At 48.3% G+C, this 18,886-nt stretch overlaps 1 protein-coding gene and 1 long non-coding RNA gene across 4 annotated transcripts in view; one reads left to right on the top strand and one right to left on the bottom strand.

Annotated features, from left to right (window-relative positions):
- INCENP (inner centromere protein) overlaps positions 1 to 8,994 on the bottom strand; it is a 30,515-nt gene extending 21,521 nt beyond the window's left edge. For 2 of the 3 annotated variants that reach the window (XM_024133280.3, XM_028501372.2), the window contains exons 1-4: positions 8,911 to 8,994; positions 5,653 to 5,803; positions 5,144 to 5,257; positions 3,515 to 4,308 (exon numbers count right to left, since the gene is read on the bottom strand). In XM_024133280.3, coding sequence (XP_023989048.1) covers positions 3,515 to 4,308; positions 5,144 to 5,257; positions 5,653 to 5,792 — 1,048 coding nt within the window. In that variant the 5' untranslated portion in view covers positions 5,793 to 5,803; positions 8,911 to 8,994. Of the gene's footprint in view, positions 1 to 3,514; positions 4,312 to 5,143; positions 5,258 to 5,652; positions 5,804 to 8,910 lie in introns of all 3 variants that reach the window. The other variant, XM_028501371.2, reaches the window with a different exon arrangement.
- LOC129392874 (uncharacterized) lies at positions 213 to 17,802 on the top strand. The gene is made up of 3 exons (XR_008619589.1): positions 213 to 271; positions 14,720 to 14,912; positions 17,775 to 17,802. It is a non-coding gene; the product is annotated as an uncharacterized lncRNA (long non-coding RNA).
- Positions 17,803 to 18,886: the final 1,084 nt, after the last annotated feature.

The raw sequence follows: 18,886 nt of genomic DNA, 5'->3' as shown, positions 1-18,886 counted from the left end.
GATGTCCAGCTCCGAGCCTCCAACTCCCAGCACAGGCCGACACAAAGCAGCTTATTCATTCAACAAACATACGTCGAGGGTCTACCATGCACAGGCCCTGGGGACCCAGCAGAGAGCAAACCAGACTGGGCCACGACCTGGTCTAGATAATCATCAGATAATCCTGTAACCGACACGTGACATGTGCCATGACAGAAACGAGCAGAGGACTTGAAGAGCCTGTGATGGGAAGCCGAGCCGGTCTGGAGGCTGGGACGTAAAGGATAAGAAGGTAAGAAGGTCGCAAAGCAGGAGCGGGAGGGAGGAGGATGTCCTGGCCAGCGGTTCTCAAAGTGTACTCTGGGGTTCTGGAAGTCGAGTGCCCAAGAGGACGCTTTCGGGGGACCCACGAGGTCCTAACTATCTCCACCATAACACCAAAATGTTATCTTCCCTTTTCATGGTGCTGAGATTTGCCCTGACAGAGTGAAAGCAATGGAGGTAAGGTACGAAGCCTGGGTACCAAACTGCACCCCACACTCGGGACGGAAACGTCTGGTTTCACTTAAGCATGTCCTTGGTGAAGGAATGAAGACTATTAATTTTATTAAATCTAAACTTAAGTACATGTCTTTCTAATACACTATGTGATAAAGTAGGAAGTATGCAAAAATGCCCTTGGGCTGCATAGCCAAGTCTCTGAAAAGCACGGGGGTCTCAGGTCTCAGCTGAACTGGCCCCTTTTTTAACGGAATGCTGTTTTTAAGTCAAAGAACAACTGACAAACTATGGCTAATCAAGCTTGGGTAGTTGGCAGACATTTTCTTAAAAATGAACAAAGGGAGTCTGTCCCTTCAAATAAAACGAACAGTATTTGTTGCCAAGAATAAAAAACGGAGCCCCCAAAAAAGCCAAAAATAGAATTTTGGAACTTGTATCCACCACCATGAACTTCATAGCTTCCCAGTACCTAAAGATGTTTCTGTGAGTATGCACAAATTATCTGGAAAAAAAAAAAAAAAGAATATGCGCCATTATCTGAAAAGGCTTTTAAGGTACTCTTCCCTTTTCCAACTGCGTATCTGTGTAAGGCCAGATTTTCTTCATATACTTGAACCCAAACAACACAGTGCAACAGACTGAATGCAGAGCCCAGCTGTCTTCTTTTAAGCCACACAGGAACGGGATCTGCAAAATGCAGAATAACGCCAGTCTCCTCATTTTTGTTTGGAAAAGTTATTTTTTCTTAAATAAACCCAACTAACCTTAACAGGTAATTGGCTTTTTACTTTTATATTAAAGTATTAAATAATACTTTTAATATCAAAATAGTAAGTATTATTAATATAAAAAATAAAATATTAATGAACATTAAGGAATTTTTAACCCTTCAAGTTAATTTCTAATATAGTAACTGTCAACAGATAGCACCCTCATAATCAAAAGCTCTTTGGGGTCCTCAATAATTTTGAAGTCTGGAAGCAGGGGCTGAGGCCAAAAGTTGAGAGGTGCCAGTCTAGGCAGAAGGAACAGCATCTGCAAAGGCCGTGAGGCAGGAAAGAGCAGGCTCCGCTGGGCACAGAAGAAGCCTGGCTCGGCTGGAGCACCTGGGCCACAGGCGCGTGGCCAGAGGTTAAGGCTGAGAGGGGGCCGAGGCCGGAAGCAGGGACCTTCCTGGGGTGAGGCAGGCAGGCCTGGAGGTGTGGGAGGGAGCAGAACAGGGCCAGCCCCCACCTGAGGGATCTGTAGCCAGGAGACAGCTCACATGCCCTGCCTCCCATCCCAGCTCAGGGCTCGCTGATGGGGGGCAGAAGGGTGAGAAGAGGCCCATGTGACCGCACAACTATTCCACAAGACTGCTCTGGAATGTTAAGTGCCACCTGCATGCCATTCAGGCTTCAGAACAGGTCTGGGGGCAGGGAGAAGGCCTGGAAGGGGGTCGAGGGGCGCCACACTGGCCCCAGAGGCTCCCCCGAGGCCCCAGGCCTGTTATGGGCGTTACTGGCGGTCCTCTCTACCCGGCTCACCTCCCCGCTCCCCTGCTGCAAGTGCTTCCTTCCCCTCCCACAGTAACAAGTTACACTCAAATACTGATATCAAGGGCTGCTTCTGGGGCAACCCAAACTAAAATCCAACCTCTGAGTTGCCCGCCCAGCCAAGCCCCAGGGCCTGGGCGTCAGGAAGGCCTCCAGGAAGCCCCCTCTCCCCTCCCTGCTCCACACCCGTCAGCGCCCAGGAGGGTCACCCAGGCCACACCTCCACTGAACTTCAGGGACCCAGGCCGTCTGCCGTTTTATCATCCAGTTTTGTTTTGATTTAGACGGACTGAGCTGTACCATATCCAAGAACTAAGATGGGTCCTCTACCCACATTCAAGGCAGGTGTTCTTACCATTTAACACATGGGGAAACTGAGGTTCGGAGAAGGATGTGCCCCAGCCCCCCCAGTCCCCCCAGGCTCTGTGTGCCTCCAAGGCTTAACCACTGTGTTTGACTGTCTTCCTTCCACAGGACTGGGTCAAAGGCAAATCAACTCAGAAGCCCACCCGTGGGCAGGGCGGGAGGCCGAGCAAAGAGACTGGCTTAAGAGCTTCCGGATGTCTGATCCAGAAGCATGGGGAGGGCCTCTAGGGTCTCTCCCCCAACCTCCCTCTAGAGTTCCAGGCTTGCCCGCCCCCTTGGGCCCCTGCCCAGGATCAGATTCACGCCTGAGGAAATCTCCAAGGCAGGTCAGAATCACTTGGGCCCTTCTGAGAATCCAAAAATGGACAGTGTGCCAGATCGCATGTCTGCACAGGGCCCCGACTGTGTGTCCCTGAGCCCCAGGCCCTGGAGCAAACCCTTCCCCAGGCGGGGAAGAAACCGGGCCCAGGGAGGTGCCCTCACCTGCCTGACAAGCCCGCCCTGTGGCTTTCCACCTGGCCTCCTCAGCAAGCGGCCACCATCCCAGAAGGGACGAAACATGTGGGGCTCTTCCCAATTTACAGACTTGGTAGCCTCCTTAAGCCTCAGTTTAAATGTACAGCTGGGCCCATACCAAACAGTTACGTTAACAGGAGGTGGTCCACAAACACGGTGAATCTAAGCGAGCCTCCGCAGGAAGCAAGGGGAACACGCGGGCCCTGGGGAAAAGGCCCAGGTTCAAGCTCAGCATGGCATGAACCACAGGGACACTGCGGCCAACGGCCCCGGACCTCAGTTTCCTCATTTGTAAAACAAGAGCATTGGACCAGATCTGCCCTGCCCAACACGGTAGCCACTAGGTACGTGTGGCAACTTAAATCTGAACTAAGTAAAATGTGATAAAACTAAAAATTCAGTTCCTCGATCAAACGAGTCACACTTTGAGGGCTCAATAGCCATACGTGGCTAGCTAGTGGCTACAGTATGGGACGGCACAGATCTGGAACATTTACACCACGGCAGAAAGTTCTGTGGACAGCTCCTTGCTAAATGGCCCCCAGAGCCCCTTTGGCTGAGCCAGGCATGAAGGACCACCCTCCGCAGCCTTGCCCAGTGCTGAGCCCCAGACTCACAGATGATGCGGGCGGAGGCGGCCGGCTCTTTGGTGGCCTTCCTGGCAATCCTTCTGCTTGATCTTCGGATAGTGCTCTCCTCTTTGGAAACCAGGGAGTAATTCTGGGCCAGCGAGACCTGGGGACCCGGGGAGGACGGGGCGATCAGGCTGCGCCGCACCGACCTGCGGTCCACACGGGAGCCCGTGGGCGTGGAGAAGTTATCCGGCAGGATGGGAGCCAGGACCCGCTCCCGCCACGGGGAGGCTGGAGAGCTGGGCGAGTCCTGTGGGCCTGGGGAGGTCGCGGCAATTCTGAGCTTGGAGGCGGACCTTCCTGCTCCGACCCCTCGGCCCTTGGGGTCCTGGGGTGTAGTTATCAGGGAGCTCACGGTGACAGACTCCAGTCTCCCGGCCTCCGGCTTCTGGGGTGTTGAGTCCTCCTCCGAGGTCAAGGTGATCTGGGAGGCCAGAGCAGTGGCCGGAGCCGGGGTGGGGGGTGGAGCCTGGGCAGACTGGACCTGGCTGAGATGCTGCTCTGCGCTCCGGCGCTCGCGGATGCCAATCTCCACCACGGGTACCAGCTGGCACGGGGCCAGGCTCTCCTCGGGCTTCTTGGTCGGCACCGTGGGAGACTCAGGGGTGGGCGAAGGCGTGGCTGCCGCGGAGGTCGCTGCAGCTGCGGCCGCAGCACGGGTCACCCGCCGCAGGACGGAGCCGTTCTCCCCCACCACTGTGGCCAGCCTCTCCACCTTGTCCTTGCTGCGGAGGTGCCGGGAGCTCTGACAGCTGCTCCGCGTCTTTCTGCGGGACAACCTGCTGGAGGAGGTGGGGCAGAAGCTGAGGTGACCCAGCAGGGCGGGGAGGCTCCCCGAAATTCCAGCTGCAGGCACCGGCCTCCCCAGGAGCCGCCAGCTCGAGTGGAATCTGAAGCGGAGGGCCAGGAGGCAGAAGACCAGGGTTCCGGTCCAGGCTCTGCTGCCTCTAGCCGTGACACCCCGGCTGCCTCCTCTGGGCCTCAGTCTCCCTACCTGTAAATTGGGATAACGCCCGTCCTCTCAGAACCACTGGGAAGATTAAATTCCCCTAAACCTCCCACTGACCAGGGTCACACTGGGCCAAACACCTTGCTGGAGGCATTACTCATGCTGTCGCCTAAACCACCAGACAGGCCTGAGAGGCAGGGACCATCATCCTCGCTTTAGAGTCCAGAAACTTGAGGCTTAGAGACGTGGAAAATTAACCCAAGGACATACAGTTGCTAAGGGGCAGAGCTGGGATGTGCACCCAAGACCACCTGACCCCCAAGACCCAGCCTCTCTCCCCTGGTACTCTGCACCCCATGGTCGTTACCAGGGCAGTTATAACCAGCACAGCAACAGGGGCTTAGGGAACAGCCCCCGGTCTACACCTCTGGTCACTCTCCCCCAAGCAGAAGGTCAGGTTCTCTTGCTTCTCCTACCTCTGGAAGGAGAGGCCCAGATCAAACACCATCCCCACCTCCAACACACACAAGCTCTGGACTCCACGGCCTCGGGTCATGCTTCATTTCCCCTCAGCATGGCATGCGTTGTACCCACTGCTCCTGATCTCAGTTAACACCTGCGAATCAGACTCTCCACGTGGGCCCCAAGCCTCCGGCCCCTCCTACCTTCTCCGGACGGGGTCTCTGTTTTCATCCTGAACGTAAGAAACCCGTCTCTTTTTCCGTCGGTTCTTCTGAGAAGGTGTTTTGGGCATCAGCTCGGGCTCTTTGCTGAATTCTCTGTTTGGTACAAAGAGGGTGATGTTCGGGGCTGCCTGGAAACCATGGGTCCCCCTTCCCCACCCAGCCCGACCCCTGCCCCCTTCCTGGCAGTGCCTGGTCAAGCTGGGGTGACCAGCACCAAGCGAGCTCTCCAAGGCTGCAAGCGAGTCACCGCAGGCACTCAGGGCTCCCCCCGAGACACGGCAGGGGAGCAAGGTTGCCAGGCAGCCCCGCCCTCTGAGGTGCAGCCCAACACCTCTCCCCCGCTTCCCATCACCCTAGCCCTAAGCATCCTGCGCACTCAGGAAGGACCGCTGGCAGCCAGTCTGTCCTGCCTGTCAGGTGGGGAAGAGGCCCCTGCTGGGGCCTTAGGCAGCCCCTGGTGTGCGCCTCCGGCACGCCCCTGCCCGCACCTGGTGAACATGCGCTCGGCCTCCTCCTCGATCTCCTCCAGCCACACCATGTCCTTATTGTCCACGTTGCAGACAAACTCCATGAGCTTCTGCTCACAGAGCTCCAGCAGGTGAATGGGCCCTGGGGCTGTCGTCCCCATGATGGCTCTGTCTGGAGAAAGCAGAGACAAGAGGCATGAGGGCTCAGGGCTGGAATCTCACACTCTTCAATGCCTCCCCCTCCCCACCCCACACAGCACATGGTCCCCAGAAGCCCACAATGACCAGCCAATTCTGGTGTCAATGGACCTCCTTACAAATGGCCTTCTCTGGGGCTTAAAATGACAGGGCACGGCCAACTGCCTTCCCGGATCAGGAGAAACTGCAGTCCCACTAGGTAGGACCCCTTGACCTGCCCAAAGGCCTGCTCTTACCCTCCTAAGGGCTCCTCTCCTACTGCCAGAGGGTGAGTTACCCACGAGCTGACCCCAGGCATCAGGCCAAAGAACATCAAATCCAATTGCCTCTTCAGGAGGCCAGTGGATGGAAGGGGTTCTGCGTCCCAAAGTAGTAGGTGAGAAAGCGGGGGTCTACAGACAGGCTCTTCTCTAAGGGGCCCCTACAACCCTCTCCCTTGAGCTGAAATGCCCTTGAAACGCATGAGGGAGCACAAGGGGAGCGGATAAGCAATGTCTTGTTTTTGAGAAAACTTGTCTAGAAATATCAGGCAGTGGAAAATACAAAATTAGTTTTCTCTTAATTTCCTTTTAAAAAAATTTTTATTGAAGTATAGTTGATTTACCATGTTGTGTTAGTTTCAGGTGTATGGCAAAGTGATTCAGTTATACATATATATATATTTATTGTTTTTAAGATTCTTTTTCATTATAGGTTATTACAAGATATTCAGTACAATTCCCTGTGCTATACAGTAGGTTATTTATTTTATATATAGCAGTGTGTATATCTTAATCCCAAACTCCTAATTTATCCCTTCCCCCTCTTCCCCCTTGGTACCTATATTTGTTCTATGTCTTCACTTAATTTCTTAAAAAACTAGGAACTCAAAAAAGCAAACAAATAAACAAACAAAAACAAAAAAAAACTGGCAACTCAGATATTCTCCTCAAAACTCAGTTATAAAATCATCACTAAAGCCCCAGGCAAGGAAGAAGTGTTCTATTCTGGTCATAGCAGGAGCTCAATAAATATCCCGACTGGTGGAATGAATGAAAGAACAAATGAATGGGTGACAGTCGTTAGCCATAATAACAGACTGCACGTCTCATGCCATGGCAGTAACCCACCACCCTGATCTATAACTTCAAAACTAAGAACCACACATAGCTCAGCCTCCCACCTAAGATGGGAACTCCTAGAAGGAGGGGCTAAGTCACTGACCCCTTATAGAGCTTAATGCCAGGTCCTGTTGCAGCCTCATAGGACTTCCTGGGGGCTGATTTCCAGGGCACACGAGCCTTTGTTCCTTGAGCAAGCTCTGCCCTCTGTCTGGAACCTTCTGTCTCCTATTTTGTGCAGCTCATTCCTCAGCACTTGGCTCTCAGCAACTCAGGGAGGACCTGACCACCAGCTACCATCCTATCCATCAATTTCAATTCTCCGCATGGCACTTGGGCGACTGTATCTGTTTGCTTGCTGCCTGTCTCTGACCACTAAGCATTTGTTCCCTGAGGACAAGCCCTTGTCTGTCTTGCTCGCAGTTTTGAAAGCCCAGAGTATGGCACAGTGCCTGGCACAAAAGGGATACTTGTTAAATGAATTCATCCATCTATCAACTCTATACCTAGAAATAAACATTCTACAGGTACTCCCACCCCAACACATACACATGTACAGGGACACCAAATGAACTCATTCTACACAGGTTAGGGCATGCCTTACTCATCCAAAGGCCTACTCCTAGATGCCAAAGGCAGCACTCATCGGGGCAGGGCCAATCGGGCAGGGTCGCAGAGGCTTTGGGCAGAGACAGCTCTGCAGCCAGCCAGTCACCGACACAGCCTCTTGGATCCTTCTGGATCCCCCCAGTCCCTCTGTCCCAGAGCTCAGCCCTGGCTAAGGGCAAGTACCCAGTTTGAGGCTAGGAAAGAGAAAAATGTTAAAGGAAGACAAAACACTTTGTTGCTGTGGAAAGCAAAAACTTGCTCTTTTTTTAAAAGTATTTGTTCAAAATGGCAAAATGGGCAAAAGCTTCTTTCACAAAGTGCAAAAAGGTGTTTGGGCTTCTTCCATGAGGAGGTTTGTTTTCAGCAGCCTCAGCCTGGGTATTTAAAAAGGGTCATTGTCATTAGATCAGAGGTGACCCTGTGAGAGGAGGGATCAGTGTAAGAATGAGGGTCCTGGGAAAAGCAGCAAAAATCTCTTCATCCCCTGCAAGAACCTGGGCACAAACCCAGAGCACCCTACATCCCACCAAGGGTGAAGGGTGCTTGCTCATTTTCCTCTCCCAATACTCCTCTCACATCATACACCAGACTAGAGCCCCACGGCCCTCCTTCACAATGCCTGTTCTTTTGAGGGTGCAGGAAGTCGGGCACCTAACTCTGACTCGCCTCAGCAAAGAAGGGTCACAACAGTTGCTTTCTTTAAAGAGTCCTACTCCCTGCTTGGATGGAGCATCATCTCATTTAATTCTCGCCACAACCTCAAGGAGACCCTTGTGCAGGTGAGCAAATTGAGGCAAAGTGAAGTTAAGTCAAGGGCAGGGCCTGGGTGTAAATTATGCTCTTAACCACAAGCTTTGCCGCCTACTCCATTTCAACCTCGGGAAGGCAAGCGCCAATTTCTGGCTCTGGGCGCCCCAGAGAAGGCCACTGTCAGTGAAAGTGCTTGGGGAATGACAAGATCAGGGGTAGCAGTGGACTCCAGAAATGGTCAGTTTAAAATGTTGCTCAGCCGATAGGGGAGGTGTCGAGCGAGAGTTAACTGTACAGAAATGCCATCTGGCATAATTCCGTCATACAACCCGGTCAGTGTGAGCTTACTGCGCGTCCAGATCAACAAAGGGCCTCCTGGGCACAAAAGAAGGTGCTAGGAACCGGGAGGGGGAAGGGACAGGGTTATTCTCTAGGATGGAGGGTGGGGGTCATCTCTGGCCCCAGGACCAAGGCAGGTCACCTCGTCACTTGGAAGAGGTGACCCACCCACTGCCAGGCAGCAACGGGGGGTAGAGGGTCACGCCCCCGGTCCGGGGCTGGAGGAAGGGGTAACAAATCGCTAACTACCCCCCACCCCCGCCGGCCGCCCGCGCGCACTCACTCGACTGCACCGCGTCTCCTAAGTGCTGCTCCGATCCAAGTCCGGCGACCTTCCCAGCACAAATCTCAGCCCGCCCAAGTCCCACCGCTCCCGGCCTCCAAAGCTCGCGGCTGCAAGGAAGCAACGGGGCGGTGCAGCGCGGGCCAAACCTACGATTTTCAAAACTGAAGGCTCGACCAATCCCCGGCAAATTTGTCTGTGCGGCTGCAAAAACCTAAGCCAATCAAGTAAAAGGAAGCACCAGTCCTGCCATCTATTGGCTACTTGGATTGGCAGTCTGCGGGACTAAGAGGCGGGGAAAGGAAGCTTTGAAACTTTAACCCGCACAGCTTCCGGGAACGGCGGCGCGCGGCCTAGAGAGGAAGTCGCCCGCGGTGGGGGTTGCGCGCGCAGGACCTCGCACGCCGGAACTACAAGTCCCAGCGTGCACTGCGAGTGCCCTAGGGGACGTGGGAAGTGCGTAGGGCCTTAAGTCGTGGACCTGGAGGTCGTGCTATTTCTGGGAGTCTTATGCTTTGCCATTGACATTACTTCACCCAATTTGTCCTCTATACGAGATGACAACCTTCTGACCTCTGCCACTTTTGAGAAATAATACTTGCTATAGACTTGATAATGTTTCTTAATGATTTCAACTTAAAATTACAAACTGAAACAGCACTTACACGCAAAATTTATGATACAGTGAAATCATTTCGATGACAATTAACAGTGTTTAAGTCACAAGTAAAGCCAAGTTGCTTATATGCTTCCCATGCTGTCAAATGTTAAAACAAGAATCCAGATCTCTGTTCCCACACAAATTTGCAGCAAGTATATTTTCCAAGCTCAAACTGCAGTTCCAGCATAGTTTTTCAGACTTTGATGCAAATGCAAAGGAAATTTCCATTATTTCAAAATCCATTTAACTGTGCGATCCAGGAGTTTCCACCTAATCTCCAGTTGGGAGTGTTTAATCTGCAATGTGATGACCTGCTAAAAGGCAAATATCAAGAGAAGAAATCTAACAGATTCTACAAATGCCTTCCTGCTGATGAATATGATTGATTGAAATCATCTGCTCAGGGGCGGATATCAGCATCTGGCAGTACACATCGGTGTGAAAAGACATTTCAAAAAGGAAGTGGGTAAAAATCTCACTGTAGATCTGCATTAACAGATGAACATCGCAATCGAGTTTTAATGATAGGGAACACTAACTGAGCCACAATTAAGAAAATATTATCCTCCACGCCTCACCCTTATCCCCAAAATAGAATTCTATTGTTATTAGTAGGCATATACCCTTAAAAATTATATTCAATTATTATTACTATATTTTGAATTACATCAGTTTTTAAAACTGTAGATATTTGTTTCCTCTCTTGTTAGGTAAGTACCTACGTAATATCCGAGATTTTGCCTCTTGGCCCACAAAGCCTAAAGTATTTACTGTCTAGACTTTATAGAAGTTTGCTTATCCCTACGCAAGAACAACATTTCTGGAACTAAACACGGGTACCCCCTTAGGAACGTGCAACTCAGTCCAGGGGACACGCGACCGCAGCTCCTAGCCACGTAATGATACTTTGCCCACCGGGCAGCTGCCAACGACTCCCTCCCTCCAGGTGCTGCTGGACTGGAGATAAAGCCCAGCGGGGCAGACAGCGCAGGCGCAGCCGAGTCTCCCGCAGGCACGTCAGCGCAGGCGCAGGTGGTGAGAAGCCCCTGATGGGGAGCCTGACTGCTGAGCTGTCAAGAGGACGTTCCAGGCAGTTTAGTTTCCAGGCAGTTTAGTTTCCAGGCTGTTTGTGCCGGAGGATCTGGCGACCAGCGAAGGACGGGCTACCCTTGATGGGGCTTCATGCTGCGGGTGGTGGATGGACCTGGGGGCAGGTCCTGGCTTCTTGGACACCTCAGATTATTCTGAATGAGGGTTTCTTTTTCTTTTCTCTCCCTCCCAACCTCCCTCCCTCCCTCCCTTCCTTCTTTCCGACATTTTAATTGTGAAATATAGCACACATCTAGAAAAAGTCACAAAACAGAGATATACAGCTTATTAATTTGTCAAAATCATTCCTTAAAAACCACCTCCCACGTCAAGAAATAGAGCTTGGCCAGCTTCCCAGAAACCCTCCTGCTCCCTCCCCCAAAGTAAAACCTTTTAACAAGTATGGTAACCATTGTATTGTATTGCTTGTACAATAGTCTCCCCTTATCCATGGTTTCACTTTCCGTGTTTCAATTACTGGGGTCAAATGCAGTCTAAAAATATTACATGGAAAATTCCAGAAGTAAATAATTCATAAGTTTTAAATTGTGCTGTGTTCAGAGTGGGGTGTTGAAATCTCACACCACCTGCTCTATCCAGCTGGTGACAAGAATTAACCCTTGTCCTGTGTATCCCACCCATTAGTCACTTACTGTCTTGGTTAGTGGATCAACTGTCGAGTTATCGCAGTGCTTGTGTTCAAGTGATCCTTATTTTACTTAATAATGGCCCCAAAGCACCAGAGTAGTGATGCGAGCAATTCGGATATGACAAAGAGAAGCCATAAAGTGCTTCCTTTAAGTGAAAGGTGAAAGTTCCCAACTTATAAGGAAAAAAATATCGTATACTAAGATTACTAAGATCTATGGTAAGAATGAATCTTCTATCCGTGAAGTTGTGAAGAAGGAAAAAGAAACTCGTGCTAGTTTTGCTGTCACACCTCAAAGTGCAAATGTTACAGCCACAGTGCCCAATAACTGCTTAGTTAGGTTGGAAAAAGCATTAAATTTGTACAATAAGATATTTTGAGAGACCACATTCACATAGCTTTTATTACAGTATATTGTTATAATTGTTCTATTTTATTATTGTCAGTCTCTTACGGTGCCTAATTTATAAATTAAACTTTATCATAGGTATGTATGTATAGGGAAAAACTTGGTATATATAGAGTTTGGTACTATCTGAGGTTTTAGGCATCCACTGGGGATCTTGGAAGGTATCCCCCATGGATAAGGGGGACTACTGTATAGCTTTACCACCCAAAAACATGCATCTCTCAACAATATAGTTTTGTTTGTGTTTAAAAAAAAATAAAGTGTTATACAGTTTGCTCTTGTGTCTGGCATCTTTTGCTCAATATTATGTGAGATTCATCCATGCTGTTGTTCGTGGATCTAGTTCCTTCCTTCTTACTGCTGCTGTATAAAAGTACAATTTATGAGTATTTTGCAATTTTAATTCATTCTACTGATGAGGGACATTTAGGATATGGATTTTTTCCCCCCAAATTTCTGCTATTATGAATAGTGCTGCTATAAATCTTTTTAACACTCTCAACAGCTCTTGGGGAAAAAAATAGCATTATCCCTTTTTAGGGTTGAGGAAAACCATCTCAGAAAGGTTAAGTCATTTCCTCAAGACTATGACACCAGTGAGTGGGGGAGGCAGATTCTAACTGCAGACTCTGCCTCCTGAGAAGTTTCCAGAATCTTTCTGTGTAGAAGTTACTAGAGGAGTGTGGAAGGTAGCAGCACTTCTCAGGGAGGACCTCGGATCAGCTACCAATGCCAGGGGCTAGCCCTCCTTGTTCTTTTAACCAACTTTATTGAGGTATAATTACATATGACTATATTTTATTTTTTAATTTTATTATTTATTGAGGTATAGTTGATTTACAATGTTGTGTTAGTTTCTGGTGTACAGCAAAGTGATTCAGTTATACATATACCTTCTTTTTTGTACACTTTTCCATTATTGTTTATTACAGGATACCGAATATAGTTCCCTGTGCTATACAGTAGGACCTTGTTTATATGACTATGTTTTAAATGTCCAGTTCAGTGAGTTTGGGCAAATGTACGCACCTGTGATCAAAATAAGCACGCTTCCAGCCCCTCAGAAATGTCCCCCCTGCCGCTTTGTACTGCAAAATGTGCTTTGTGTCTCACTCCTTCCATTCAGCTTTATATTTTTGGGAATCACCCATATTGTGGGTCTCAGTATTTGGTTCCCTTTTTATTGCTGAATAGTGTTAAGTTGTATAAATATACCACAACGTGTCTATTCATTCATCATTTTGGTTGTTTCCAGTGTGGGGCTATTATGAAGAAAGCTGCTATGAACATTCACAGAGGACTCTTTGTGGATTTATGTTTACGTTTCTCTTGTGTAAATATGTAGGAGTCGAATTGCTGAGGCGTACAGCTAGCGTATGTGCAACTTTATAAGATACAGTTTTCCAAATTTGTTGCGCCATCTCACACTTGCACAAGCTGTTGATGCATGTTCCACTTGCTCCCCATCTTCCCTACTTCGTAGAAGACCCCACAGTTTTCTGACCCTGCTCTGAAATTCCAGTCGCTCCAGCTGCCCCTAGGTCTGATACCTGCCTGCTCACCTCAGTGGGGCTCCAGCTGGCTGCACCCCAAGGAGACAGAGGCTGAGTGGTCCTGAGGCTCAACCCCAGGTGTGCCCCTTCTCTCCAGGACTACAGTCTGCCTTCTCCTGTGGTCTAACACCTAAAAAGAGTTGATCATATTTTTGACTCCAGCTTTACTGCTGTTTACCATAGGAGGGCTTGTTCTATACTAGTTCCTCCGTCATAGCTGGACGCCGAAGTCCTCCATGCTGTGTTTTTTTTGGGGGGGGGCCCTATATATTGACGTCTCAAAGAATCACTCTTTTTTGTTGTTGCTCTCTGATCCTGATGTCTGAGAAACTCATTTATATGAAATAAGAAATGTGCAGACCAAAACTTATTGAAAGAGTGCCTCTCAATCAAAGTGCAGTGAAGAATAAATATCACCAAACAAAATCCTTGTGTAAGTGTTATCTGTGCAGTCTCCCTCCTAGCAGGGCACTGAGTGAAATCACAATCAGAAGCTCTTTTATTGAGGATTTAGTAGGAGGAATCGCGGTCTTGGGTAGCCAGTTTTAGTCTGGAGGTAATCGAGTGCGTTCTCTCTCTAAGGTACAGCAGAAGCCACATTGTAACCTGAAGGTTGTCCTGCTAATGCCATCAGCACGGGAAATTAGACAAATGGTTCATGGCAGCCAGCTATGGCAGCCTGAGGCACCCAGCTTATAACAGGGAGAGCCTTGCGGGCGGGTTCAGAAATACAGAAGGTCCGCCGTACTCCCTGAATACACACCTCAATTAAATAGAGCTGGGAGACCAGCAGAGGGAGCTCTAACACCCTGCAGCAACAGCAGAGCCCAACAGGAAGAAGGAAAGACTCCTCTTTCCTGGCGAGGACTCAGCCAATGAAAAGCCACGGACCCTTTGTTTACACTAGCCCTCCCAACTTCCTTTTCTTCCCTATAAAAATGATCTCTTTTCCCTTGCTGTGTGGGAACCTGCACAGAGCTCACCATCGTGGCCGACCGTAAATTGCAATTATCTGCTATCCCGAGTAAACCCATCCTAGCTGGAAAAATATCTGGCAGTCTATTTGTTTCAGCTCAACAGAGAGAACCTTTCCTTTGGAACAGGAAATGCTTAAAGTTGGTGACTAAAACTCATCCTTCCTTGGATAGGAAGCGTACAGCCCTTGAATAGGAAGCATTTGCCACTTATGTTCCTTTTGCTTTGCTTGGGGGACTTTGCTTGTCTCCGCTCTGATCCCTTATGAGTGGTCTTAGAGTTGAGCTCACAGATGGCAGCCCCATTCTCCTCATTTAAGGTTTGTAAGGCCCTCCTCTCTGTAGCTTCAAGTATGGAAGGTAGTCGAGCACACTAATCCTTTGCTGTGTTCTAAGGTGACACCTCTATTCTATTACAGAATATTCTATTACAGAATATCTCATCTGGGTTGTCCTGCCTTGTTTGTGCCCTAGGGCAGGGGCCCCCAACCCGGCAGGGGCCCCCAACCCCCGGGCCATGGACTGGTACTGGTCCTTGGCCTGTTGGGAACCAGGCTGCACAGCAGGAGGTGAGTGGCGGGTGAACTGAGCAAAGCTTCATCTGTATTTACAGCCACTCGCCATCGCTTGCATTACCGTCTGAGCTCCACCTCCTGTCAGCATTATGGTGAGTTGTATAATTATTTCATTATATATTACAATATAATAATAGTAGAAATAAAGTACACAATAAACGTAATGTGCTTGAATCATCCTGAAACAATCCCCCCCTGCCCCCTGTCTGTGGAAAAATCGTCTTCCACGAAACCGGTCCCTGGTGCCAAAAAGGTTGGGGACCGCTCCCCTAGGGGTATAGCACTCTTTTCTGCCCCTGGCTCAAGGAGATACTGTGTAAGGAATTCCTATTCAGAATGAGTGGTTGAACTGTGTTGCTTCCAATGAATGTTTCTGAAATTCTAAATACACGCGCCCTTTCACGTTTTGAAATTTCACAGTCATTGGCTACTTTGGAGGAAAGGCAACTTCGTTTGGTTCGGAAAAAATCAAAGTCTATTTGACAACTGGAAGGTGTTTGACAGAGAAAGCTTGCAAAATCTGTTATGCTAGTTCTGCCATAACAAAGTACCACAAACTGAGTGGCTTAAATGACAGAAATTTATTGTCTCACCATTCTGGAGGCCAGTAGTTCAAGATGGTGTCCACAAGGTTGGTTCCTTCCGAGGGCTTTGAGGGAGAATCTGTTCCCCGCTGCTCTCCTAGTGCCGGGTGGTTTGCCGGGCATCCTGGCACACCCCATCTCTGCCTTCATGTTCCGTGACCTTCTCCCTCTGTGCTAGCCTTATTCGGTCACGTGGCTGTGTCTGAGGAATCCGCCTGCTGCCAATGTTCCAGTGGGAGGCCGACTGACATGGGGTGGTATCTTTCTTTTCTGCCACAGGTAATGAATAGTAGGTCCCCTGCTCTCAGGACGTCGACAGAAGTAGGTGGAGTCCGTGCAGCCTCATGAAGCTGCTGTGTGATGTAGGGGCATAGGCCCTGGACTTGGGACAAAAAGCCCGGGGCCCCACTGTGTGACTTCAAGTGTCAACATCCCCATCTGCAAAGTAAAGGAAGTAAAACAGGCAGCTTTTTTTTTTTTTTTTTTTTTTTTTTTTTTTTTTGCGGTACGCGGGCCTCTCACTGTTGTGGCCTCTCCCGTTGCGGAGCACAAGCTCCAGACGCGCAGGCTCAGCGGCCATGGCTCACGGGCCTAGCTGCTCTGCGGCATGTGGGATCTTCCCGGACTGGGGCACGAACCCGTGTCCCCTGCATCGGCAGGCGGACTCTCAACCACTGCGCCACCAGGGAAGCCCAAGGCAGCTTTTTAAGGTCCCTCCAGTATTAATGATTCTTGCAGCTGATGGGGAATCAAGTGGTAGTCTCTGAATCTAGAGACGAGCCCCATGCTGTGTGTCTGCTAGGAGGCCGGGGAACTGTCTGCGTTGGATCCACTGCCCTGTGAGCAGGATGCCTCATTTACTAGAAGTCAATTAATGAAAAAAAAAAAAAAGAGGGGATGGGGTAGGAATCTCTTCTTAGTTTCCCCCTCAATATCAAACCACTTTAGAATAACAACTTGTAAGTCATGGCCATTTAAGGCAATAAGAAAAACTGAGTGTTTCTCAGTTTTTTGTTTCACTGAGTGTTTTGCTGCTTTCTGCAATCAGTCTGAATTTCCCCAGACTTGACCCTTTACCCACGAGGAACCCTCTGTTTTTCTTAACTTGTTGAACTTGGAGATCACAAACTTGTTAAGTCACAGAATTTCAGACCCAGAAGGGGCTCTTTAGAGTCGAGGAAACTGACCAGAGTGATAAGTGGCTAAAGGTCATATGGCAATTTAGTGGTAGGGCCAGGACTAGAAACCACCAAAATCAATTTTCTCAGCTATATGAGAGGTGATCTCTGAAGTTCTAAAGCTTTAGGCTTAAGAGACTGATGTTTTGGTCTTGATTATCTGGCCAGTGATCTTTGCTCCCCCATGATGGTTCTAACTAATCATTAATTTTGCTTGGTAGGTTGACTTTTTTTAAAAATAAGACTTTATTTTTAAGTGCATTTTTAGGTTCACAGCAGAATTGAGTGGCAGATACAGAGATTTCCCATATACCTCCTGCCCCACACATGCACAGCCTTCCCAGTTATCAACATCCCCTGCCAGATGGCACATTTGTTACAACTGATGAACCTACATTGACACATCATTATCACGCAAAGTCTGTACCTTACGTTAGGGCCCGTTCTTGTTGTTGTACATTCTGTGGATTTAGATAAAATTATAATGATATGTATCTGCCATTATAGAATCAGAGTACTAAGAATCCTCTGTCTTTCCCTATTCATTCCTCCCTGCCCGCAACTGGTATTTTTCACCATCTTCAAAGTTTTGCCTTTACCAGAATGTCATATAGCTGGAATCCCAGAATACATAGCCTTTTCAGATTGGCTTCTTACACTTAGTAATATGCATGTAAGTTTCCCCCATGTCTTTTCATGCCCTGATAGCTCATTTCTTTTTACTGCTGAATAATATTCCATTGTCTGATGGACCACAGTTTATTTATCTATTCACCTACTGAAGGACACCTTGGTTGCTTTCAAGTTGGTTGACTTTTTGAGTGTCCAGAGATAGATTATTCAAAACTTTCCTAATCAGAGTGAAATTCAGTTAAGTCTCATTAAGTCCATTATCTCAAATTAAAACTCTGCTTAAATCTATTAAAGTGATGGTTCTGTGGACTTTTGGATTTCACAAAGGTGTAAAATTAACAAAAATGTTTGCGCATCTACCTTGTGTTAATTTTACTGAGTAAATATGCATGTTTTTATCTAAAATCTACAATTTATTATTATCCTACTACTATAAAAGACATTTTAACTCAAAAAATAAAAGAGTACACAATTTCAGAATACATCACAGCCAGATAAATAAGTTCCTCTTTGAAAAACTCTTGCATTGTTCTTCTTTTTCTCATTTTGCACAAATCAGCAGAATCCTTGTCACCCACCAAACCCAGCCTACACATCGGCCTTGGAAACCACTGCTTTAAGGAACTAGCCAATGTGACCAAAATTCCTCTACAAAAGAGCTCTTCTGTCTCTGAATGGCTCCCTTCAAGAGATGTTGGAGGCTGAAGACATTTCCAAGCTGCAAGAGAAAACAGTGAGGGTGGGAAAGTAGGTCTTCTAAAGCTGAACTTGCAAGGAACTTCCTGGGAGAAGATTTGTAACTTCAATTTCTATATGATAAAACATTCCTGAGACTTAAACTGCACTAGAAGTTGAATGGGGGTGGGGGGTGGGAAAAAGAGAAGATGTTTCCTTCTGTGAACGGAAACTTTCTGGACCAGTTAGAGGTAGGTTAAATCCTAGTCTGCTGGTATAGACAGCTGCTGTGTGGGCCCCTCACTCTCAGAGTCAGCAAACGCAGAGAAGGTGGTTAAGGGACAGGTGATCATCCCAAGGAGAAATCGAGAAACCAGAATTCCTGCTTTTGTTTACTCAGTGGCTCTTTGGCAAACGATCTAATCCCAGTCCACAGTTTTAAAGGACAGGGACTTCCCTGGTGGTCCAGTTGTTGGGACTCTGCACTTCCACTGCAGGGGGCACGGGTTCAATCCCTGATCAGGGGACTGGGATCCCTCTTGCAGCAGAGCATGGCCAAAAAAAAAAAAAAAAAAAAGGACATCATACAATTATTAGCAATATTCGCCCAGATAATGCTGGCTCTTCTTTTTTTCCTTAAAAATATATATTTATTTATTTATTTTGGCTGCACCGGGTCTTAGTTGCAGCACACGGGATCTTTTAGTTGCGGCATGCATGCGGGATCTAGTTCCCCGTTCAGGGATCGAACCCGGGCCCCCTGCATTGGGAGCGTGGAGTCTCAGCCACTGGACCACCAGGGAAGTCCTGGCTCTTCTTTTTAAACAATGTTCCATGGTTAACAAACCATGTTCTTCACAGCAGTTGGTGCCCTTCACTTTATCTGTCTCTTAAATTATATTGTCTGAGAAAAGATATACTTTAAAAAACAAAACAAAACAACAACAAAAAAAACAACCTTCATCCTTTTGTGGGATTTCCTGGGTATATACAAGT

The sequence above is a fragment of the Physeter macrocephalus genome, chromosome 16 (assembly GCF_002837175.3).
Source record: "Physeter macrocephalus isolate SW-GA chromosome 16, ASM283717v5, whole genome shotgun sequence".
Lineage (NCBI taxonomy): Eukaryota > Metazoa > Chordata > Mammalia > Artiodactyla > Physeteridae > Physeter > Physeter macrocephalus.
The sequence above is the reverse complement of the archived record's forward strand: the minus strand, read 5'-3'. Positions and strand labels throughout refer to the sequence as shown.